Source organism: Manihot esculenta, chromosome 18, assembly GCF_001659605.2.
Source record: "Manihot esculenta cultivar AM560-2 chromosome 18, M.esculenta_v8, whole genome shotgun sequence".
Classification (NCBI taxonomy): domain Eukaryota; kingdom Viridiplantae; phylum Streptophyta; class Magnoliopsida; order Malpighiales; family Euphorbiaceae; genus Manihot; species Manihot esculenta.
In genome coordinates this window covers 32,090,710-32,117,070 of record NC_035178.2, presented here as the reverse complement: position 1 = coordinate 32,117,070, position 26,361 = coordinate 32,090,710, and the positions used below count along the sequence as shown (strand labels likewise).

General features: G+C 40.1%; 2 protein-coding genes across 2 annotated transcripts; both read right to left on the bottom strand.

Moving 5' to 3' along the window:
- Positions 1-23,406: 23,406 nt before the first annotated feature.
- On the bottom strand, positions 23,407-24,494 carry LOC110606302 (root phototropism protein 3). Its single transcript, XM_021745048.2, has 3 exons — positions 24,274-24,494; positions 24,112-24,181; positions 23,407-24,003 (listed from the first exon to the last, which is right to left on the bottom strand). The coding sequence occupies exons 1-3, from the start codon at positions 24,384-24,386 to the stop codon at positions 23,407-23,409; spliced, it is 780 nt and encodes a 259-aa protein (XP_021600740.1). The 5' UTR covers positions 24,387-24,494.
- A 788-nt stretch (positions 24,495-25,282) lies between these two features.
- On the bottom strand, positions 25,283-26,361 carry LOC110606303 (zinc finger BED domain-containing protein RICESLEEPER 2-like). Its single transcript, XM_021745049.1, has 2 exons — positions 25,899-26,361; positions 25,283-25,749 (listed from the first exon to the last, which is right to left on the bottom strand). Exons 1-2 carry the CDS (start codon positions 26,359-26,361, stop codon positions 25,283-25,285), a joined length of 930 nt encoding a protein of 309 aa, XP_021600741.1.

Below are 26,361 nucleotides of genomic sequence, written 5' to 3'. Positions count from 1 at the left end.
ATTAATATTCACTATTATTATATTTTATTTAAATTTATATATAAAAAAACACTCACAGATTTAGTTTGATAGTAAATGCATTTAAATAAATATGAGAGATTTTAGATTTTATTCTTTCAATCTTCGATTTCCAATTTTAAAAAAAAAATTATTCTAACAGTTATTTCCTCTATTCTCTATAAATTAATGCTTTTAATTGTAAAATATATATAGTAATTGTTTAAGTAATTGAGTATTATTATCCGCAATTTAAAAATAATAATATTAATTTAAAGTATTGTAATAAATAAAATATGGATCGTAATTAAAATTAAAAAAAATATATGATACTATATTTTTTTATTATATTTATGAAAAAAATTTAGTTTATAAGATTGTTAGTTTTTTTATTGATTAGTTTTTAATTTATTAATTTTGAAGAAATCAATAATTTAATTAAATAATTATATTAAAATTAGAGATTTTTAATTATTATAATCGGTAATAATATTTTCATTTAAGTTAATCAGTAAAAAACCATGAGAAACGGAATTTGCTATATAAACATTCATTGGGGAGGGGAATTTGAAACGGTATTTATTACTTCGGTGAAACCTAATAATTGAATTCAACCCAATCAATTTAATTTGACCGATTTAATTTTTCAACTTAATAATTTGATTTTTGATTTTTTATATTTTATAATTTTTATTTTTATTTTTTCATTGAAAAAATTAAAATGAATCAACTGTTAAAATTATGTAATTTTAGGGCTGTAAATGAGTCAAGCTATTCGTGAGCTACTCGAGACTCGACTTGATAAAAGTTCGATCGAATTCGGCTTTTTTTTTAAACGAGCCAAACTCGAACTCAATTTTGAGGCTCGTCACTTAAACGAGCTGAGCTTGAACTTCATAGTATTCGGCTCGTTAAGGCTCGCGAACTGGCTCGTTTTTAGGTTTGCGAGCTGGCTCGTTGAGAAGGCTCGCGAGCAGACTCGTTGAGAAGGCTCACGAGCAGGCTCGTTAAATAGGCTCGTGAGTAATATTGTTTAAATAAATTGGTGAACCAATTCGTTAAATAAATTTATGAACAAGTTCTTATATTATTAAAAAAATAAAAATAACTATAAAGTTATAAAATTTGTATTGAAAATTACAAATAATTAAGATTAATTATTATAATTAATATTCTTTAAAATTAAATTATAAAAATCTTTTGTATATAATTATTATAATAAGATTCCATAAAATTAATGTATAATCACAAATAATTAATATTAATTATTATAATAAGTATTCTTTAAAATTATAGTACTACATGATAAATTGAGTTGTAAAAATTATATACATTTTAAAATTAAAGTATAATTATAAAAAAAATTTTGTATATAATTAAGCATACAATATAAAAGATGATAATAATTATCAAAATATATTAATAATAATTAATTAAGGTTATATGGATGTTGAACTTGAAATTCAAGTTAACTAATTGAACAAGTATGAAGATGATTATGAAAATAATTAAATTATATTAGCTTGTTTCAACTGTTGGAAGTTGGAATCAACTTTATTCGTTTGATATTAAACTTTGTGTGTAATTTAATTTTATTATGTTGTTGAATTTATATTTATTTGTGTTATTTTAGTTATAAATTGTGTTACGTAATTTTTTTTATGTACACTCTTTTTTTTTATATTATTTAAATTAATGATAATTAAAAACTGATTAAAGTGTAATTATTAATTCGAGTTCGAGTCTGAAATTGAGCTCAAACCAAACTTTTTAATTTTGAGTTCGGTCTCGAGCTTTTTTAACGAGTTTCTTAATTGAGCTTTCCGAGTTCGAACTCGAGTTTTATTAACGAGTTTCTTAATCGAGTTTTTCGAGTTCGAGCTCGAATTAGGCTCGTTATTAAATCGAACGAACCTTTCACGAGTCGAGCTCGAATCGAGCTCGATTATAATATTTAATTCTCGAGTCGAGCTCGAATCAAATATTAGAGCTCGAGTCGAGCTCGAACTCGAACTCGAATCGAGCTCGAACTCGAACTCGAGTTTCCAAACTTTTTTAATAAACGAGTTTGAATTTTACAAAGTTCGACTTGGTTCGATCCGATTAGACCATTATGTAATTTTAAATTTTATATATATTATTTTAATTTAACTCTAAATTTCTTTACAACCATTTGCTTTATCGTTTTGCGTTCTCTTCTTATTTTTCTCCAATCCTCTTAAAACACATCATCTTATTCCTCCTTTTCTTTTATTACTTGTTTGTCGTGCTGCTAACAAGCTATGGACACCTGCATATAGAAGGACTTTATTGAGCATCAAAGAGAGTATATCTCGAGGCTACCTGCAGTCATCGTATCTCACAATACCGACAAACTCTTCCATTTACGTGCAAAAGACAAGCATCACGCCATTAAATTTAAAATAAATGATTTGTTAAATTAATTTTTTATTTTTTTATTTCAGTTATTCGAAATTGATATTGAGTTTATAATACATAGCTAAACTTAGCCGGAAAGAAAGTCATTCTTTCCTCTTTTATTTTTATTTTTATTTTCTTTTGTTCGCTAAAGAGATTTAACGGCTTTTTTATTATAGTGTTACATAGTTCTATAATTTAGGTCTATATATATAAAAATATCAGGACTTTTTTCTATATCAAGCGACCATTTAATTTTTTTTAATTATTTTTAAGTTAAAAAGAAGCCACAACATATTTATACAGAAAATTTAGAAGCCATATTAACGTTATGCAAAACTTAGCCTGATATATATAGTTGGGTAATTTAACTAAATACCTTCAAGTTTTCAGAAAGAAAATGATAAAATTATATTTATTTAGTTGATATTTTTAATTTATTTTTTAAGAAGTTGAGAGCACTTTTTTTTTTTTAATGAAGAGGAATAATTTTTTTTATTTATTTAATTAAATTACTTTTTGAAAAATTTACTTTTTAAAAAATAACTAATTCAAACTAAATAATGCCATATATTTGAATAAATTCTGAAAGTACAATTATTATGCATATTGATAAATTTAATAATTGACAGTTAAGTGCATTAATCATTTAGTAATTGATTTTTAACTAAAATATATTTTTTTTTTAAATGGAACTGAAATACTTAAAAGTATTTATTTATTTTAGTTTATATTAATATAAGTTTAGGCCGGTGATAAGTGTATTTGAATAAATTTGAGAGATCTCAATTCTACTCGCCCAATTTTCGATTCTCAATTTAAAAAAAAATTATTTTTAAATTAATCTAGTATTATTGCCATTTGTTGCCGGTGGATTTGAAGGTGGCGCAATTAGCCACTATTAACTATCTAATTTTTTATTAGTTAATTAAAAAATAACAATTTTATATCAAATTATGTATTTTGATACTAATTTTATCTTATTTTCTTTTAGTTTTTGAATTGGTTTAGATATAATATTAATTAAATTTTTTTATATTTATATTATTATTAAAAATGTAATGTTTTAATTCAATTATTTTTTACTTTTATTTTAATTTTTAAATTTTTTAATTTTAAAAGTTAAAATTAATTATATTTTTACATATACAATATATTTTACAAATATATTATTTTATCTCTCTAATTATTTTAGATATAATAATTTTTTAAATTTCTATAAAATTAAAATTAATCACATTTATAAAAATTAAAATAATATATATAAATTATTTTTTTAATTTTTAAAAAATTAAAATTAGTAACGTTCCTAAAAAAGTAATAATAATATAAAGAAATTATTTTATTTTTTAATTCATATAAAATTAAAATTAACCACTGAAAAAAATAGTTAAAATAATGTGTAAAAATTATTTTATTCTTTATTTTTTAATTTTTATAAAATTAAAATTGATCACATTTATTAAAAAAATAAAAAAATATATTTAGAAATTTTTTTTTATTTTTTTATTTAATATTTTAATTTCTAAAAAATTAAAATTAAAGTTTTGACTTTTATTTTGAAGTTAACTTTTTTTTTTTAGTTTGTAAAATTTAATAGTCTATAATTTATAAAATCAGTTAGGTATTGTTTGATGTAAATTTAATTATTTTATTTAATTTTATCGATATTTTTAATTTATAATTTTTTAGTTATGTTTTTATTATTTTAATAGACAATATTTTTTCTTAAAACTAACTTAATTTTTTTTCTTAATAAAATATTTTCTTATTAATTTTTTTTTAAATGTTTCAAATATCAAAAAAGTTAAAAAATATTTTTTAGTAAAACAGAAAATCTAAAAATTTTATATAACCATAAGCTCATATATCTTTTATTTATTGGGTAGTAATGAAAATGTGTCTTGTGATTTTAGATATTTTTTAAATTAGGGTTTAAAGTTAATTTTGTGACAAAGTGGATAATGTATTTTTTTTTTAGCAAAATGAAACTTTTTTTGTTAACATATTAAGTTGTAATAGCATAACATTAAATATTTATAAATAAGAAAAATTATAAAAAGGTCACGTGATTTTTTTTTTCAAATTAAAATCTAATATCAATTTTATATGAAAAAAATTCTGTAATTTTTATCAATGACAAATCATAACTTTTTTATTAATCCATTAATGTTTGAAGATAAAGCATTAAATATTTAATTCAAAGTAACATTTAATTATGAATGTAAGTTCCATTTTAAAAAACTAAAAAAATAAAGGTTGAATTCAGATCACTCTCAAATTTACTTTAATGTGTTAGATGCTATTTGTTACCCACCCAAGGAGCTCCCATGTCCAATTGGCAGAATAATCCAATTGGCCAACATCATGGGCTATTGTAGGCAAGAAATTGGCTTGTGAGTCTTGGCGGGCTGAGTTGCTAAAATTGAATGTGGATTGCCTAGCTCGGATTGGCTGGTAGGCCTGTTGACGGATTGATTAGGAGGGTGAAAGGCTTGCTTGGCAGAATTGATAGGCGGAAAAATCTGCTGGGCAAAATCAGCCAGCAAAGTGATGCTCAGTTGGCCTGGCAACAGGCAGCTCGGATGCCCCGTAGGCCTATCAAGGATGAGCTTGGATATCTCGTAGGCCTACCATTGATGAGCCTCAGATGTGTCGTAGGCTTACCACAAATGAGTCCGGATGTGTCGTAGGCCTACCAAAGAGGAGCCCGGATGTCCCGTAGGCCTACCAAGAGGGAACTTGGATACTTGGCAGAGCTGATTGCTGCAGGAAGGCACGATCTGCGGAGTTGGCTAGGGCAGCAGGAATCCTGGGTTGCGGAACCTCAGCAAGGCAGGCTGAACTCCTTGATTGGGTAGCGGGCTTGGCAAGGCTGGTAGTCCGTAGGCCTGTGACCTCGCTAAGCGCTCGAGACACGAGGGAAAGGTGCGTAGGCCATGCCCCAACACGTCCCAGACCCATGCCAGCCCTTCCAGGCGAAGATGGACAAAGGTGGGTGAATTCTCCAAAGAATTCTGGAATCACCAGGCTCAATGTCGACAACACACCTCCTTCAAGGCACATTGGCCAGATGGAAGCCTCTGATTGATCCAGCTGTCCCACCATTTTTGTGGTTGAAGAATTTTCTTATTTTTAATTTACTTTCTCAATTAATCTTAGCCAATAGTTGAGGAGGTGGAGGAACACTAGAAATAGCCCTCCTGCTGAGAATTGTAGATACTGTACATGCTGCATTCTGAGTGAGTGTGCTGTAAAGAGAGCCTCTTGTAATTCTGTTCTTAATCAATAAGAAGCAAGCTTCCCACATTCAATCTTCTGCAAACATTCATCTTCCTTCTTTTTTGCTTGTGTTCATTGGCCATTGCTTCCAAGAGTGTTGTGCACTCTGCTGAGTTCAACCTCCTATTGGTGAACTGCTGTTGGAGAGAAGCTGACTTAGCCTAGAGAGTGGTCTAAGTACCACACGTGGCCTTGAAGAGATGAATTTATTGAGTCTTCTGGCAAGGAACGTGACAAGTGGCGTTAGAGCAGTTGGAAGTGAGCATGGCAGATCCAATTGAGCAATCTGTCCATGATGGCCAAGCTGGTGGTGAGGAGCAACCTGTTGTGGTGTCTCAACCTGCTGGACAAAAGAAAGGGTCCAGAGGTAAGTCTCGTGAACACTCTAGAATCTCTAGTGAGTTGGGTGATATGGAGACTAGGCTGGCCAAGGTAAAGTTGAAGCTCGTGGATGGCGAGGAGAATTTCGAGGAGATAGATTTGCACTTAGAAAAACTCATGTCGGCTACTTATGAGTTTTGGGAGGAAGTGCAAATTGCCTTGAACGGTGCCATCAAAAGACTAGCCAGCGATAATGAGATGACTCGCCACAGTCTGGGGGAGGAAATAGCCATGCTGAAGGAAGAAAATATGTTCTTGCAGGAAGAGCTTGATAGAGTGCTTGGCAGAGTGAGGGAAGTGGGGGATGAGCTTGCCTTGCTGAAGAAAGCTGTGGTACAAGGCAGTGTCGCCAGTCCATCTATGTCCGTGGGGATGGCAGCCACTCCATAAAGGATGGAGGTGTCGAAACCTGCCCCTTTCAAAGGTTTAGGAATACCAAGGAGATAAACAACTTCTTGTGGAGCATGGAGCAATTCTTTAGAGCCATGGGGATCACGGATGAAGGTGTCAAGGTGGACAGTGCATCCCTATACTTGGTAGACATCGCCATGGTATGGTAGAGGAGGCGCTATGTTGACATAGAGAAGGGCCTCTGCACAATTGCTACCTGAAGTGACTTCAAGAGGGAACTGAAGAATCAATTTTATCTAAAAAATGTTGCCTTGGAGACAAGAGCCAAGCTGCATAGTTGACAGGCAAGAGCCAAGCTGCATAGGTTGACCCAACGGGGGAGTATTCGGGACTATGACAAGGAATTTTCTGAGGTAATTCTTGAGATCCCTAACTACCTTGATAATGAAGCCTTGTTTGCATTCTTAGATGGATTACAGCTTTGGGCAAGGCTGGAAGTCCAAAGAAGGGGAGCTCAAGACTTGGCCACAACAATTTCCATTACTGAGTCCCTAGTGGAATTTAGAAGGCAGCCTAACAAAGGCAAGGCCAAGCCACACAAGGGCAAGGGAGCTGCTGATGCTATCCCTAGGGCAAGTGATAACCAAAAGAGTGGCAAGAAGGAGAATACTTTTAAATTCAAGAAGCCTAAGTATTCCTCTAACAAGAACACAGCAGCCTGGCTGCCCATGAAGTGCTTCCTTTATGAAGGCTCTCACTGTACTAGAGACTGTCCAAAGATGTAACGACCCGAAAATCGGACCGCTACCGGTGCTAGGATCTAGATCGGCATAAGGCCGCCGGGACCCGTAGCAAGCCTAACATACATCCTATAAAACTGTTTAATCCCATACATGATCAACAACATACATAAAAATTTGAACTTTTCTTTACATTCATTCATTCTTTCATTCATTCACCAAACTCAACCTATGCATGCACTATACATAACATGATCATAAACATCAACTCCTCTTTGGAATCTCAACAGTGCCCCAATGGGGTGACATCACATATATTGAGTTTGGTTACATAAGCATCATTAAAATCATGAACTCAAAGGGATTAACGACAAACTGGGGTCAAGCACAACTATGAACCTCAATAGATCTCATTACATTACATTTCCATACTAAACTTATACATAACTGTACTCAACATAACATATCAACATTTTATCATGTCCACACTAACTATTACATGACCATGACTTCATTACTCTTGCTGACCTCCTGGTCTACCCTGTACCTGCAAACCTGGGGGATTAGGGAAAGGGGTGAGCTACTAGAGCCTAGTGAGCAGAATAATGAAACATTTAAATCATATATTAAAGTCTCATGCTTTCATGTAATGCAACACATCACAACAAATCATATCAAGGATGGTATTGTCACCAATAGTCCTCTACATTACAAAGTGCCGGGACGTAGAATGGGTCAACCGGTCTTTCTCTTAACATAACATATCATAACATTCCAATGTGCCGGGACGTAGAATGGGTCAACCGGTCTTTCTCTTACATAGTGCCGGGACGTAGAATGGGTCAACCGGACTTCCATACCATAACATACCGTATCATATCACATCGCATCATATCGAGGACTAAGGATCATCCAACAGCCATCCACATCAACATAGAATTATGCAATGCAACATATTCGTGAATTCTAATGCAAAACAACCTAGGATATCACATGGCATTCATGATGCATGAACATGCTCAAAACTTTATAATTTATTCGCCTTAAAATGTAAAGGTTTATTCTACTCACCTCAGCTAGCTCTGATAATGACTGAAGCAGCTGACTCACTGCTGGGGTCCTCGGTTCCTCGGGTCCGAACCTACACAGGTGGACTAAAAGGAGGGACAAAACATACTAGAACATAACTCTAAAAACATCCCCCAAAAACCCCCTAAAACACCTCAAAACAATCATGCAAAACATGCAAAGGAAGGCTGAACAGGGCACTTTCGGCGGCAGGTTCGGCGGCCGAAAGTCCCTCTAGAGCCGAAAGTCAGGCAGGTTCGGCGGCACCTTCGGCGGCCGAAAGTGCCCTCCAGAGACGAAAGTCCCTTTTTCGGGGGCATGCTTCGGCAGCCGAAAGGCTTGCCTCCCAGGCAGGTTCGGCGGCCGAAAGTCCTTCGGCTGCCGAACCTGGTTTCTGCCAAAAGGGCATAAACTCGGCTCACACATGCTCCCATGCCTCCCAAACCTTCAATCATGCATACCACTCAACCAAAACAAGCATAAACACATACATAAGCTCCTAGGGGCTTCAAACTATCTTAAACCCCAACTACAACACATCAAAAGCAACTCAGCAACCTACATTATACATAAACACAACCCAAAACCTAACAAAGCTCAACCAACCTAAGCATGCATTCCTACCCCAAGAATCAACTTAAACTTGTTTAAAAACATAAAACGAGCTTAAGATCGGCTTTTACCTTTTGAAGATCGAGAGAGAGACGACCTAAACTTGGAGAACGGTGGGAGAGAGCTCCTGTGTCTTCCAAGCTTCAAAACTTGCTCTAAGCTCAAAAATCTTCAAGATAAAGTAAAATCTCATGAAAATCATGAAAGATCTGAAGGAAGAAGCTAAAAATTGAAGAGGGGCAGCGGAGAGCTCACCTTGGCCGAAAACGGGGAGAAAAGCTCGCTCGTTCGGACATGGGGACCCCTTTATAGGTGGCTGGCCAGGCCACTTTCGGGGGCCTAACATGCCTCCGCATGCATGCCATGTTCGGCGGCCGAACCTGGACTTCCCTCACTTATGCTTTCGGGGGCCTAAGGCACACCCGAAGTGCATGCACGTTCGGCGGCCGAACCTGGGTCTTCCTCCAAGATTATTTTTCATACAAAAACTCATTTCTTACTTGATTAAAACCATAAAATACATTAAAACATTTTATGAAAACATGGTTTCACCCTTCTAGAGGTTTCCGACATCCGAGATTCCACCGGACGGTAGGAATTCCGATACCGGAGTCTAGCAGGGTATTACATTCTCCCCCCCTTAAGAACATTCGTCCCCGAATGTTCCTCAATTAGCACAAGCAAGGCATAATACACATCATACATAAAACACATGAAACACACATAAAACTAACCTTAGAAAAGATAAGGGTATTGCTGGAGCATGGACTCCCGTGTCTCCTAGGTGCATTCTTCCATATTGTGGTGGTTCCAAAGGACTTTCACCATCGGGATTTCCTTGTTTCGCAGCTTCCTGATCTGGGTGTCAAGAATCCGCACTGGCTGTTCAACATAGGTGAGATCCTCTTGGATCTCCACATCAGGCTCACTAAGAACCTTGCCCGGATCTGACACGAACTTCCTCAACATGGAAACATGGAAAACCGGATGGATTCTTTCCATTGAAGCAGGTAAATCCAGCTTGTACGACACATTCCCAATCTTTTGCAAGATTTCAAAGGGTCCGATGTATCGTGGGGCTAGTTTACCTTTCTTCCCGAAGCGAACCACTCCTTTCATAGGAGACACCTTGAGCAATACCAATCTCCCTCCTGAAACTCTACCTGCCTTCTGCGGAGGTCTACATAACTCTTCTATCTGCTTGTAGCAGTCTTGATTCTTTCTCTGATTATGGGTACCACCCTGCTGGTGATCTCTACTAGCTCAGGCCCTGCCAAGGCCTTCTTTCCAACTTCCTCCCAGCAAACAGGTGACCTGCACTTCCTTCCATATAAAGCTTCATATGGAGCCATCCCGATGCTAGCATGATGGCTGTTATTGTAGGCAAACTCCACCAAGGGTAGATGTTGCCTCCAAGAACCGCCAAAATCCAGCACACACATTCTAAGCATATCTTCAATGGACTGGATGGTCCTCTCTGACTGTCCGTCAGTCTGGGGATGGAAGGCAGTACTGAAGTCCAACCTGGTACCCATAGCATTCTGCAGACTCCGCCAAAACCTAAAGGTGAACTGGGGCCCTCTATCAGACACTATCGAAACAGGAACCCCATGCAGCCTTACCACTTCATCAACATACACCTGCGCTAATTTATCCACAGAGTAGTTGCTCCTGACAGGGATGAAGTGAGCAGATTTGGTGAGTCTGTCCACAATCACCCATATGGAGTCTACTCTGTTGGATGTTGCCGGTAACCCCACCACGAAGTCCATAGCTATATTCTCCCATTTCCACTCTGGAATAGGTAGTGGGTTAAGCATTCCAGCCGGCTTCTGATGTTCCAGCTTCACCCTCTGACATACTTCGCAGGCTGACACAAACTGTGCCACTTCCCTCTTCATAGCTGGCCACCAATAAACTTTCTTCAAATCTTGATACATCTTGGTGGCCCCTGGGTGAACACTGTACCTGGCATTATGAGCTTTCCTCATAATGTCTCCCTTTAGACTGATGTCATCTGGTACACATAATCTGCTCCCATAGCAGAGGATCCCCTTGCTGTCAAATCTGAATTCACTATCTTTGCCTGACTGAACAGTCCTGGCAATCTTTACTAACTCTGGGTCCTCATGCTGCTTTTGAGCCACCTGCTCCAAGAACACAGGTGTCACTATCATCTGGGCTATCAAAGCACCTGTACCAGACAACTCTAGTTGTAGACCTTCATTAATAAGCTTGTAGAACTCTTTCACCACCGGTCTCCTCTCAGCCGTGATATGGGATAAGCTGCCTAGCGATTTCCGGCTTAAGGCGGCTGCCACCACATTCGCCTTACCCAGATGGTACTGAATCTTGCAATCATAATCACTCAGCAGCTCTACCCATCTTCTCTGCCTCAAGTTCAAATCTTTTTGACTCAGGATGTACTGCAGGCTCTTATGATCTGTGAAGATCTCACATTTTACCCCGTAAAGGTAATGCCTCCACATCTTGAGTGCAAAGATTACAGCTGCCATTTTCAGGTCATGTGTAGGGTAATTCAACTCATGCTTCTTCAGCTGCCTAGAAGCATAAACAATCACCCTTTCATTCTGCATTAACACACAACCCAATCCCACTCGGGATGCATCACAGAACACTATGAAATCCTCCTGACTGTTAGGCAAAGCTAACATCGGTGCTGACGTTAACCTCTTCTTAAGCTCTTCAAAACTCTCTTCACACTGGTCGGTCCACACAAACTTCTAATTCTTCCTGGTTAACCTGGTCAGAGGAGCTGCAATCTTGGAGAAATCCTAGACAAATCTCCTGTAGTAACCTGCCAAACCCAAGAAACTCTTGATCTCTGTCACTGAAGTGGGTCTAGGCCAGTTAGCCACAACTTCTACCTTCTTGGGGTCCACCTCTATTCCATTTTCCGATACAACATGCCCCAAGAATGAGATGCTCCTCAGCCAGAATTCACACTTGGAGAACTTGGCATACAAGCCATGTTCCCTCAAGGTCTGCAGAACCAACCTCAGATGATGGGCATGCTCCTCTGCATTCCTGGAATACACTAAGATATCATCTATGAAGACAATAACAAAGTGATCCAGGTACTGGCTAAACACTCTGTTCATGAGATCCATGAATGTTGCAGGGGCGTTGGTTAACCCGAACGGCATCACAAGGAACTCAAAATGCCCATATCTGGTTCTGAAAGCCGTCTTTGGCACATCCTCTTCTCTTATCCTCAGCTGATGATACCCGGACCTTAGATCTATTTTGGAGAAACAACCCGCTCCTGCTAGCTGGTCGAATAGATCATCGATCCTAGGCAAAGGGTACTTATTCTTGGTAGTGACTTTGTTCAACTGTCGGTAGTCGATACAAAGTCTAAGGGATCCATCCTTCTTTCTCACGAACAAAACTGGAGCACCCCAAGGTGAGGTACTCGGTCGGATGAAGCCCTTGTCTACCAGCTCTTACAATTGCTCTTTCAATTCTTTCAACTCAGCTGGAGCCATCCTGTAAGGAGGGATAGAGATCGGTCTGGTTCCAGGTATCAATTCTATCTCGAACTCTATCTCCCTAGCAGGTGGTAAACCTGGCAGCTCGTCTGGGAACACGTCTAAAAACTCTCTGACCACTGGCACCGAGGCGGGCTCTCTAACCTGACTGCTAAGCTCTCTCACATGAGCCAAATACCCCTGACATCCCTTCCTAAGCAACCTACGAGCCTGAAGAGCTGATATCAGACCTCTAGGTGTACCCCTCCTGTCTCCCCTGAAGACAACCTCTGACCCATCCTGACCTCTGAACCTGACTACCTTGTCCCTGCAGTCCAAGGTAGCACCATGGGTAGATAACCAGTCCATCCCTAGAATGACGTCAAAATCTGTCAAATCTAGAACCACCAGGTCGGCGGACAAGCATCTTCCCTCAACAAACACTGGACTACATTGGCAGACTGACTCTGCCACTGATGGGTCACACTTGGGTCCACTGACCCATAGGGGGCACTCTAACCCAGAGACTATTAATCCCAACCTCTGAACGGCTCTCGGAGCAATAAAAGAATGAGATGCACCATGGTCCATCAAGGCATACACATCTGAACAACCAATGACGAGATTACCTGCCACTACGGTGTTAGATGCATCTGCCTCCTGCTGAGTCATCGTGAAGATCCGCGCTGGAGCTGATGGACCTTCACCTCTGAAACCCATTGAAGAAGAGACTGACCCTCTCCCTCTGCCTCTGCCACTGGCCTGAGTTGTGGCTGGAGCTGCTGGCTGCGCTACACTACCTGAAGCTGTCTGCTGGGACTGAGCCATAGGTACTGTCCTAGGACACTCCCGAGCCATGTGTCCCTCTTGCCCGCATCTGAAGCAGGCTGCTGTCCCAGCCCGGAAAACTCCCTTGTGTGGTTTACCACACCTTGCACATACTGCATTATCTGCACCAGAGCTTGAGCCACTCCCTAATCCCAAACTGGACTTGATCTTGTTCCAGAACTTATTCTTCTTGGGCTTCCTAGTGGTGTTACCCCACTTTCTACTGCCCGAAGCTGCTGCACTCAAGGATGAGGGATCTAGCCTTCCCTCACCCGGGGTCTTAGAACCAGAAGACTATGCCACTGACTGCTTAACTGTCCCCTGAATGATGGCACTGGCCTCCATTTTCCGGGCCATATCCACTATGGCATGGAAGCTCTCCCTATCTGCTGACTGGATCAAGGAGGAATACCTGGAATGGAGTTTCATGATATACCTCCTTGACTTCTTCTGGTCTGAGTCAAGATTTTGCCCTGCAAATGGCAACAGCTCCAAGAATCTGTCTGTGAACTCATCCACACTCATATCATCAGTCTGCCTCAACTGCTCAAACTCGATCATCTTCAGCTCCCTTGAACTATCAGGGAAAGCCCATCCTGCAAACTCATTTGCAAACTCTTCCCAAGACATGCTGTCCACCCTCGGGTTCACATAATTCTTAAACCACTCTCGGGCCTTCTTGCATTTTAGTGTGAACCCAGCCATCTGAATGGCTCTGCTGTCATCAGCTCCTATCTCATCAGTAATTACCTTGACCCTCTCAAGATACACAAACAGGTCATCCCCTTTTTCATACTGAGGGGCACCAAGCTTCATTTAGTCGGTCATCTTGACCTTGCTCCCTCCAGACGAGCTAGGTTTAGGTACTGGGGTTTCTGGATTTGTGGGTTCTGTTGGTGGAGGGGGAGGTGCAGCATCCCCTGGGGTAGGGTTTGCTGTACCTGGATAGTAAGGTGGAGGTGGGTACATGGGGTACTGTGGGTATGGTGGGTAGTAAGATGGGTATGGCATGTGAGAAGGGTAAGGATTAAAGCTGGGGTAATCCGATGTACCTCCCATCGAATACCCGGGATTTTGAGAAAATGGTGGGTAGTGAGGTGGCTGAACAAATCCCGAGGCCTGGGTGCCTCCTTGGGACTCTCCCATTCCCTCTTCCGACATGCTCACTCCTAAACTGCCATCCCTCCTCTGATCCACATCCATCTCATCCCCCATATCAACTGACATTCCTCCCTGAACTGTCCCCCTCACTGATCTGCTTCTACCCAGATCCAAAGACCTTCTAGGGTCTCTTACTGTTCTTTCTCTGCTGGACCTACTTGACATTGCCCTAAGCAATGCTGGAGGACGGGCATCAGTGCCCTCGTCCTGGGGTGGTACTCCAGTCAATCGTGCAGATCGACGAGTTACTCTCATCCTGTTTTCTGAAAAACAGTACACATCACATAAACATTAGCATCATATGGTTCATGTGAGAACACATGAACCCGTATCACATACATATCATTCATATCATGGCATTAATGCACATGTATATAATCATGGCATTTCACATCATCATACAAGACAGGACTCCACATCTTATCCTAGTGGACATGACCTTTCCTGTTGTGCTTGACCTTCTATGACATCTATGAGCCCGACACTCTAGGTCCGACCATATGAACCTAGGGCTCTGATACCAATATGTAACGACCCGAAAATCGGACCGCTACCGGCGCTAGGATCTAGATCGGCATAAGGCCGCCGGGACCCGTAGCAAGCCTAACATACATCCTATAAAACTGTTTAATCCCATACATGATCAACAACATACATAAAAATTTGAACTTTTCTTTACATTCATTCATTCTTTCATTCATTCACCAAACTCAACCTGTGCATGCACTATACATAACATGATCATAAACATCAACTCCTCTTTAGAGTCTCAACAGTGCCCCAATGGGGTTACATCACATATATTGAGTTTGGTTACATAAGCATCATTAAAATCATGTACTCAAAGGGATTAACGACAAACTGGGGTCAAGCACAACTATGAACCTCAATAGATCTCATTACATTACATTTCCATACTAAACTTATACATAACTGTACTCAACATAACATATCAACATTTTATCATGTCCACACTAACTATTACATGACCATGACTTCATTACTCTTGCTGACCTCCTGGTCTACCCTGTACCTGCAAACCTGGGGGATTAGGGAAAGGGGTGAGCTACTAGAGCCCATTGAGCAGAATAATGAAACATTTAAATCATATATTAAAGTCTCATGCTTTCATGTAATGCAACACATCACAACAAATCACATCAAGGATGGTATTGTCACCAATAGTCCTCTACATTCTAAAGTGCCGGGACGTAGAATGGGTCAACCGGACTTCCATACCATAACATACCGTATCATATCACATCGCATCATATCGAGGACTAAGGATCATCCAACAACCATCCACATCAACATAGAATTATGCAATGCAATATATTCGTGAATTCTAATGCAAAACAACCTAGGATATCACATGGCATTCATGATGCATGAACATGCTCAAAACTTTATAATTTATTCGCCTTAAAACGTAAAGGTTTATTCTACTCACCTCAGCTAGCTCTGACAATGACTGAAGCAGCTGACTCACTGCTGGGGTCCTCGGTTCCTCGGGTCCGAACCTACACAGGTGGACTAAAAGGAGGGACCAAACATACTAGAACATAACTCTAAAAACATCCCCCAAAAACCCCCTAAAACACCTCAAAACAATCATGCAAAACATGCAAAGGAAGGCTGAACAGGGCACTTTCGGCGGCAGGTTCGGCGGCCGAAAGTCCCTCCAGAGCCGAAAGTCAGGCAGGTTCGGCGGCACCTTCGGAGGCCGAAAGTGCCCTCCAGAGATGAAAGTCCCTTTTTCGGGGGCATGCTTCGGCAACCGAAAGGCTTACCTCCTAGGCAGGTTCGGCGGCCGAAAGTCCTTCGGCTGCCGAACCTGGTTTCTGCCAAAAGGGCATAAACTCGGCTCACACATGCTCCCATGCCTCCCAAACCTTCAATCATGCATACCACTCAACCAAAACAAGCATAAACACATACATAAGCTCCTAGGGGCTTCAAACTATCTTAAACCCCAACTACAACACATCAAAAGCAACTCAGCAACCTACATTATACATAAACACAACCCAAAACCTAACAAAGCTCAACCAACCTAAGCATGCATTCCTACCCCAAGAATCAACTTAAACTTGTTTAAAAACATAAAACGAGCTTAAGATTTGCTCTTACCTCTTGAAGATCGAGAGAGAGACGACCTAAACTCGGAGAACGGTGGGAGAGAGCTCCTGTGTCTTCCAAGCTTCAAAACTTGCTCTAAGCTCAAAAATCTTCAAGATAAAGTAAAATCTCATGAAAATCATGAAAGATCTGAAGGAAGAAGCTAAAAATCGAAGAGGGGCAGCGGAGAGCTCACCTTGGCCGAAAATGGGGAGAAAAGCTCGCTCGTTCGGACATGGGGACCCCTTTATAGGTGGCTGGCCAGGCCACTTTCGGTGGCCTAACGTGCCTCCGCATGCATGCCATGTTCAGCGGCCGAACATAAGGTTCGGCGGCCGAACCTGGACTTCCCTCACTTATGTTTTCGGGGGCCTAAGGCACACCCGAAGTGCATGCACGTTCGGCGGCCGAACCTGGGTCTTCCTCCAAGATTATTTTTCATATAAAAACTCATTTCTTACTTGGATGCTGGTTTTATTCGGCCTTCAAAGTCGCCCTATGGAGCTACTGTCTTGTTTCAAAAGAAGAAGGACAACTCATTGCGAATGTGTGTGGACTATCGGGCCTTGAACAAAATCACTGTGAAGAACAAGTATCCAATCCCATTGCCTGCAGACCTCTTTGACAGGCTTGGTGGTGCACGCTGGTTCACCAAGCTAGACTTGAGATCGGGCTACTAGCAGGTTTGCATAGCCGAGGGGGATGAACACAAGACGGCTTGTGTGACGAGGTATGGATCCTATGAGTTTCTTGTGATGCCATTTGGGCTCACTAATGCACCTGACACATTCTGTACTCTCATGAGCAAAGTGCTCTATCCTTTTCTTGACAAATTTGTAATAGTTTACTTGGATGACATTGTTATATATAGCAATACATTGCAAGAGCATGTTGAGCATTTGAGGCAGGTCTTTAAGGTGCTGAAAGAGAATGAATTGTATGTGAAAAAGGAGAAATGCCTCTTTGCACAAAGGGAGGTACCCTTCCTTGGCCATATAGTGGGAGAAGGCAACGTGAGAATGGACAGAAGCAAGATTAAAGCCATTAATGAATGGGACCCTCCAAAGCAAGTCATTGTAACGACCCGAAATCGAACCGCTACCGGCGCTAGGATCCAGATCGACTTAAGGTCGCCTGGATCCGTAGCAAGCCTAACATACAACCTGTCATACCTGATAAATCCCATACATAATCATACATTTACATAAAAATTTTAAACTTTCCATCTACCAAGCTTGACATGTGCATGCACCATAACTATAAACATAAAACTCCACACTAGAGCTCTCAACAAATGCTTTAGTGGGGCAACATATCAAACATCAAGCTTGGTTTAACATTTCTTAACATTAAAACATTTCATAACGATCATGTACAAAAGGGGATTAACATTACATTAAGGCCAAGCACAACACTAAACCTCATAACATTATTGTACAATACTTTACATCACATTATCTTTCATGTCCACAACTAACTATTACATACACTATACCTTTACTCTTGCTGACCTCCTGATCTATCCTGAACCTGCAAGCCTGGAGGTTAAGGGAAAGGGGTGAGCTACTAGAGCCCAGTGAGCAGAATAGTAAAACAATATATTAAAACATATGCTTTCATGGAATGCATCACATCACAAACAATTCACATCAAGGATAGACTTGTCACCAATAGCCCTCTACATAATCCAACAGGCCAGGACATAGAATGGGTCTCTGGTCTTTCCCTTAAACATAACATATCATAACATTCCAATGTGCCAGGACGTAGAATGGGTCTTCTGGTCTTTCTCTTACATTGTGCCAGGGCGTAGAATGGGCCTCTGGACTTCCATACCGCATCATCATCATCATGCCATATCAAGGGCTAATGGGCCATCCAATATCCATCCACAACAACATCAAATTATGCAGTGCAACATATTCGTGAATTCTAATGCAAGTAACCTAATATATCTCATGGCATTCGTGATACATGAATATGCTCAAAATTTAATTACTTTGAAACATAAAGATCCATTCTACTCACCTCAGGCTAACTCTGAAAAGACTTTGAAGTAGCTATCTCACTGCTGGGGTCTTCGGTTCCTCGGGTCCGAACCTACACAGGTGGACTCAAATGAGGGACCAAACATACACTAACATGACTCTAAACATCTCCCCAAAAACCCCCTAAAACATCATAAAACACTCATAGAAAACATACAAAGGAAGGCTGGACAGGGCACTTTCGGCGGCAGGTTCGGCGGCCGAAAGTCCCTCCACAACCGAAAGTCAGGCACTTTCGGGGGTAGGGTTCGGCGGCTGAAAGTCCTTCCAGAGCCGAAAGTCACCCACTTTCGGGGGTAGGTTCGGCGGCCGAAACTCCCCTCCAGAGCCGAAAGTCTAACTTTCGGGGGCGAGTTTAGGCGGCCAAAACTTGCCTCCATAGGCAGGTTCGGCGGCCGAACATAGCTTCGGCTGCCGAACCTGGGTCCTCCAAAATGGCAGAACCCAAGCCACAAACACTCATCCAGCCACCCAAAACCTCTAAACTCAAACCAAACCACTTAAAATCATGCATAAACACATCCAGAAGCATTTAGGGGCTTAAAACTAACCTATACCCCAACAACATCAACATTTAACATATATTAAACATACATTTCATCATTTAACTCACATAAACCCTAACATTTTACAACTACTCTAAACATGTATGCAACACCCTTCAAACCCCTCAAAACTTACTAAAAATATGAAAGAAGGGTAGGATCTACTCTTACCTCTTGAAAATCGAGAGGAGAGGCGATCCAAACTCGGAGATGGGGAGAAATCGAGCTCCGGGTCTCCAAGCTTCAAAATCTTGATCTTAGCTCAAAAATCTTCAAAACCAAGTTAAGACTTGTTAAAACTTGAAGAGATTGAAGGAAAAACTCAAAATCAACCAAAGTAGGGCGAAATCTCACCTTTACCCGAAAATAGAGAGAGAAAACTCGCCCATTTTTGGACAAGGGGCCTTTTATAGGTGGCTAGCCAGACCACCTTCGAAGACCAAAAGAGCTTCCGCAAGTCACCAACGTTCGGCGGCCGAACATGAGGTTCGGCGGCCGAACTTGGCTTTTCCAACCTTGGTCTTTTCTTTCAAAACTCAATTTCTTTCTTTATTCAAAGCATAAAACATGTAAAAATATTTTATAAAAACATGATTTTACCCTTCTAGAGGGTTCCGACATCCGAGATTCCACCGGAAAGAAGGAATTCCGATGCCGGGGTCTAGCCGGGTATTACAGTCATGGAGCTACGATCTTTCTTTAGATTGGCCAACTACTATCGGAGATTCATTAAAGGCTACTCTTCAATTGCCGCCCCACTGACTGATCTGTTGAAGAACAACAACAAGTGGGATTGGGATGAAGAGTGTCAAAGGGCCTTTGAAGCACTGAAGTAGGCCATGACTGAAGAGCCAGTGCTTGCCCTGCCCAATTTTTCTAAGTTGTTCGAAGTGCAAACTGATGCCTCCAACTTTGCTATTAGTAGGGTGCTAATGCAAGAAGGCCACCTAGTTGCCTATGAGAGTAGAAAGCTGAATGACACCGAGAGGCACTATACGGTGCAAGAGAAGAAAATGACTGATGTGGTGCACTGCTTGAGGACGTGGAGACACTATCTTCTAGGGTCCAAGTTCATGGTGAGAACGGACAATGTTGCTACCAGCTATTTTATGACCTAGAAGAAGTTGACACCAAAGCAGGCTCGGTGGCAAGCTTTTTAGGGGAGTTTGATTTCACGATGGAATACAAGCTAAGTCGTGCAAACCTTGTAGCTGATGCTTTGCCCAGAGAAGCAAAATTGGTAGCCACAAGTGTGCTGACATTACCACTAGAGGAGCGGATAAAAGAAGGTATGAAGCATGACAAGCACTCGCAAGAGTTGCTGGATTGGGCATGACTTGGCAGAGTGCACAAGTATTCTATTGATGGGGAGCTTTTGAAGACAGAATCAGGCTGCTTGTATGTCCCAGATTGGGGAGACTTGCGTAAGGATATTATAAGAGAATGCCATGACTCTTTATGGGCTGGTCACCCTGGCATGAATCGCATTAAGGCGTTGGTGGAGCGTGCCTTCTCTTGGCCTCGGTTGAAGCATGATGTTGAGGCCTATGTTAGAACTTGCCTGGTGTGCTAGCAAGATAAGGGTGAGCAGAGGAAACTAGTTGGACTATTGGAGCCTTTGTCCATTCCAGAAAAGCCATGGGAGTCAATTTCTATGGATTTCATTGTGGAACTTCCAAAAGTGGATGGATGTGGCAACATTATGGTAGTTGCGGACAGATTTAGCAAGTATGTTACCTTCATTCCTATTCCGGATAAATTCAATGCTGAAGATGCTGCCCGGTTGTTCTTCAGATATGTTGTCAAGTATTGGGGCATATCTCGGTCAATTGTGAGTGACCATGACATACGGTTCACGGGGAAATTCTAGACTGAGCTGTTCAAACTACTGGGCACAGAGCTGAACTTTTCAACCTCATTCCATTCGTAAACAGATGGGCAAATGAAAAGGGTGAATGCTTTGCTGGAAATGTACTTGAGACACTTTGTCAGTGCCAATCAAAAGGACTGGGTGCAGCTCTTGGATGTGGCACAATTCTCCTACAACTTGCAGAAATTTGAGGCCACTGGAGCTAGCCCGTTTGAGATTGCCACGGGGAGACAACATCTCACTCCTCACACGATTGCCACAAGCTATAGAGGGAGGAGTCCAGGAGCTTACAAGATGGCTAAGGGATGGCAAGAAAAGAGAGAAATTGCTAAAGAACACCTTAGCAAAGCTTCGAAAAAGATGAAAAATGGGCTAATGCATCAAAAAGGCATGTGGAGTTTAAGAAGGGAGACTTGGTGATGGTCAAACTCCTTCCACACTTGCTAAGAAACTATGGAAAAGTCCATAAAGGTCTTCTTCGGAGGTATGAGGGCCCCTTCCTGATTGAGAAACGGGTTGGAAATATGGCATATCGAGTGAAGTAGCCTGAGCATATTGAAGCTCATCCTGTGTTCCATGTGAGCATGCTGAAACCATTCCACAAGGATGAAGGTGAACCGAGTAGAGGAGTGTCTCAATGAGCACCAGCTGCTATTGGCAGGAGCTATGCTAACCAAGTGAAGGAGATAATATCGCATCAGGTGGTGCCAAGGAGAGCCAACCATCCAAGTTACAAAGAATACTTGGTACGTTGGAAGGGCCTGTCTGATGCCGAAGCAACTTGGGAGCATGAGCTCAATCTATAGGAAAATGAGGATGAGGTGCTAGCCTACTGGCAAGGGGCGACGAGGGCGTCGCCACATTAGCTGGAGGAGAATGTTACCCGCCCAATGAGCTCCCCCAAGTCCAATTGGTAGAATGTCCCAATTGGCCATCATCAGGGGCTGATGTAGGCGGAAAATTAGCTTGTGAGCCTTGGCGGGCTGGGTTGCTAAAATCGGATGTGGGTTGCCTAGCTTGGATTGGCTAGTAGGCCTGTTGACGGATTGGCTGGTAGGGTGGAAGGCCTGCTTGGCAGAACTGATAAGCAGAAAAACCTGCTAGGCAAAATTAGCCAGCAGCGGATGCTCAGCTGGCCTGGCAACAGGCAGCTCGGATGCCCCGTAGGCCTACCGAGGATGAGCTTGGATATCTCATAGGCCTACCACGGATGAGCCTCGGATGTGCCGTAGGCTTACCACGGATGAGCTCAGAGGTGCTGTAGGCCTACCAAGGAGGAGCCCGGATGTCCCGTAGCCTGCCAAGAGGGAACTTGGATACTTGGTAGAGTTGATTGCCACAGGAAGGTACGATTCGCGGAGTTGGCTGGGACAGTAAGAATCCTAGGCCGCGGAACCTCGATAAGGCAAGTAGAACACCTCGATTGGCCAGCGGGCTTAGCAAGGCTGATTGGCCAGCGGGCTTGGCAAGGCTAGTAGTCCGTAGGCCTGTGACCTCGCTGAGCGCCCAAGACACGGGGGAAAGTCGCGCAGGCCACGCCCCAACACGTCCCAGACTCGTGCCAGCCCTTCCAGGCGAAGATGGGCAAAGGTGGGTGAATTCTCCAGAGAATTCTGGAACTACCAGGCTAAATGTCGGCGACACACCTCCTTCAAGGCACATTGGCCAGATGGAAGCCTCTGATTAGTCCAGCTGTCCCACTATTTTTATGGCTGAAGAATTTTCTTATTTTTAATTTATTTTCTCAATTAGTCTCAGCCAATAGTTGAGGAGGTGGAGGAACACTATAAATACCCCTCCTGTTGAGAATTGTAGATACTGTGCATGCTGTATTCTGAGTGAGTGTGCTGTAAAGAAGGCCTCTTATAATTCTGTTCTTAATCAATAAAAAGCAAGCTTCCTACATTCAATCTTCTACAAACACTCATCTTCCTTCTTTGTTGCTTGTGTTCATTGACCATTGCTTCCAAGAGTGCTGTACATTCTGCTGAGTTCAACCTCCTATTGGTGAACTGCTGTTGGAGAGAAGGCTGACTTAGCTCAGAAAGTGGTCTAAATGCCGCACGTGGCCATGAAAAGACGAATTTATTGAGTTTTCTGGCAAGAAACATAACATATTTCTCCTAAAATTATTTAGAATGCTACTTACTGGTAAATCTTAATGCTTGATTTCTGATTAAACTCTCTCTCTCCTCATTGTTTTATTGATACATTGTTAGGGGTGTGCATCGGTTGGTTCGGTTCGGTACCGAATCGAACCGGCCAAAACCAATTTAACCGAATTGTTTCAAAATGTAAACCAAACCGAACCAAATAAGACAGAAAATCGAATCGAACCGAACCGAACTAGTTCAGTTCGATTCGGTTCGAAATCGATTTTTGAGTTTTTTTCTAATTTCATTGAATTATATTATAATTTGAGCCTAATAAGAATTTATTTAAACCTAATATATTTAATTAATCATAAAATCCAATCAATTAATCATAAAATCCAAATTAATCAACAACTTCTAACCTAATATACTTAATCAATGAGGTACTGAGCTTCACCAGCTTAATTGCTGTAATAACTCTAACAAAGTGATCAATTCTAAGGATTGAAACATCCTCAAACCACCAATCAGGAGGAACCAACTGATTTCTACTTGGCCTTGAATCAATCATAGGTGGTTTTCCAGTGTATGCCCATCTGATCCCTCTCGGATTTGCACAAGCTTTCCAAGCAATGGATTCACTGCATCTTCTTACAATCTGGAGATTCTCCGCCCATGGTGAGAGCTTCTCACAGCTTTTCAATACTAATATAGAATCCCTCCATGATGATAACACCACATAACTAAGAAAAGCTTCAGTTTTGAATATGAGATTACCTTCTTCTAAGTCCTCTGTCATTTCTAGATACTCTGCTGCACATCTAAGGCCAGAGATATTGGCTGCTGTCAGATCAACAGCAATTCCATAGCAGAACTTTGCTACAAGCTCAAATCCTTCAGCTCCTCTTGGAAGATCATCTAATGCTATTTTACTCAGGTCTGGGTCACGTGATTCATATATTAATCTGTTCATTTTTCCACACCGAGAAAACAGAGGATACTTGTGCAATAACAGAAATGGAGAAAATGGGTAGTCAATATAAATCAAGAACTAATTTTTCTGCCATTGAAGTTTGAATTTGGAGCTTGAGAGAAGTAAAATGACTACCTTATGCAAGTGGAAATATACAACTCCAATCTGAACTAAAAGATCACTTGGAATATCAGTTGCAACATACCTGCAGAAGAATGATTAGAAGCTAAACTATTAGCCAAAACAAACCAAAACTTGAAAAAGAACAGAACTTTTAATTTCATTTAGCAAACACACCATGACTGGCCCCTGAGCTCAAACCCATCGAACTTGACGCCATGCTTGCTTGAGCTAAGAACTCCATTACCATAATCTCGACCAACAACAGATTCACTCTCAGACTCCCACATGATTGTAAACTAAAATCCAACAAAACTTGGGCAGAATTTTCTCATAAAAAGTGCCTAAAAACTAGAGTTGCAGCAGAGCAACGAATAGGAGAACAGTGGAAAATAAAGGGAAGAATTCCACATGGGTTGGCTTATTAAAACAACATCAAAACAATATCAAAACAATATCATCAAAATATAATAATAAGTAGTCCACACTCCATATTATGTCTATATACTTCATATAATCCACTAACAACCAACCATATATCCATATTCAGATATCCTCCATTTAATAAACATAAAACCTAATAAAATAGTTAATTCCAAAATATCCATCAACAATTATGTCACCAACAATCAACCCTCTATTCTTCAATTCCTTCATTCTTCAAATGCCAATTAATTTCTATTAAAACATGAAAAAAAATATTAGAATTGTTAAACTAAATGAACAAATCCACTGATATATATATATATATATATATATATATATATATGAATAATTACCTAATTTACCTTCAACTATCCAAATTTATCGTATTTTCATTTGTACTATTGCTCATGTCCACATTTGCAAATACTGAAAAATTAAAAAAAAAAGTAAAATTGATACTTTAAAATAAAAATAAATAAAACATAAAAAAGCAAATTAAATAAGATTAATACATACATTCTTCAAGTCTTTCAAGGTCTGCAATTTGTTCTTCAATCGATTTGTGATGTTGGGATTTTCGCAACCAATTTTGTGTGCATATTAAGGCTTCCACTATTTTAGGAGTTAAAGAACTCCTAAAATAATCAAGCACTCTACCTCCAGTGCTAAACGCTGATTCTGAAGCAACTGTGGATATAGGAACCGCTAATATATCTTTCACCATGTGTGATAAGATAGGAAACCTATTAGCATTCATTTTTCACCATTTTAATATGTCAAAATCTTCTTTCCCATCCAAAACTAAAATGTCCTCATTCAGATAAGAATCTAAGTCAGACTTGCTCTTCGCTTCACCAATCTTTATTTTATGTTGCATGAATTGATGTCCCAATCTCATTTTAGGTTTCTTTTTTGTTCCATCTTCGATGCTCTTACTTACATTTCCAATGTGTTCATTTGCATTTTCAGATTGAAATATTCTCTTGTAGTCATCAAATAATTCATACACAAACAATTTAACCTTCTTTGCCAATTCTATACCTTTTTCTTTTCCATACACAGTTGAAAGAGCAAAATGCATAAATTCTAACTTATATCGAGGGTCAACCACCACTATAATGTAAATAATTTTATTCATCTTATCAGGATCCCCCCAATATTTATCAAATTTAAGCTTCATCTTCTCTCCCATACATGACAATTCCAAGTTATTACTTGATTTCCACTCTTGCAACAAACAGTCAATAGAACTAATCTCATCAAAAAATATATTAGAAATAACATATCTAGATCCAGAAATTCTCAAAGTTCATAAAAATGTCCCAAAAATTCAACAATTTTTTCAATATATTCTCATTCTAGACTATCTGGCACACCATTACCCTCACATGATTGAAGATCAATTTTAAAGTATGGATCTATAGTTGCATATCTGTCAAATGCATTTTCAAACTTCAGTGCAGAACTTAACATCAGATAAGTAGAATTCCACCTAGTGGACACATCTAAGCATAAAGAACTCTTACTTTGAATCCCTTCTATCTCACAATATGCCTTAAACCTTTGCAACCTCGCAGGAGATTGCCTAATATACCTAACTGCATCTCTAACCTTTTTAATTGGAGTAAGACCATCCTTCATTCCATCAACAACAACTAAATTGGTTATGTGGGCAATGCATCTCATATGAAGATATTTGCAATTTAAAATGCTAAACCCCCAAGCATTGATTTTCTTTTTCAAATAGGAAATTGCAACATCATTTGAACTGGCATTATCAACAGTTACAGTAAAGACTCTCTTATTTCCCCAATTAAGCAAGCAACTTTCAATTGCCAT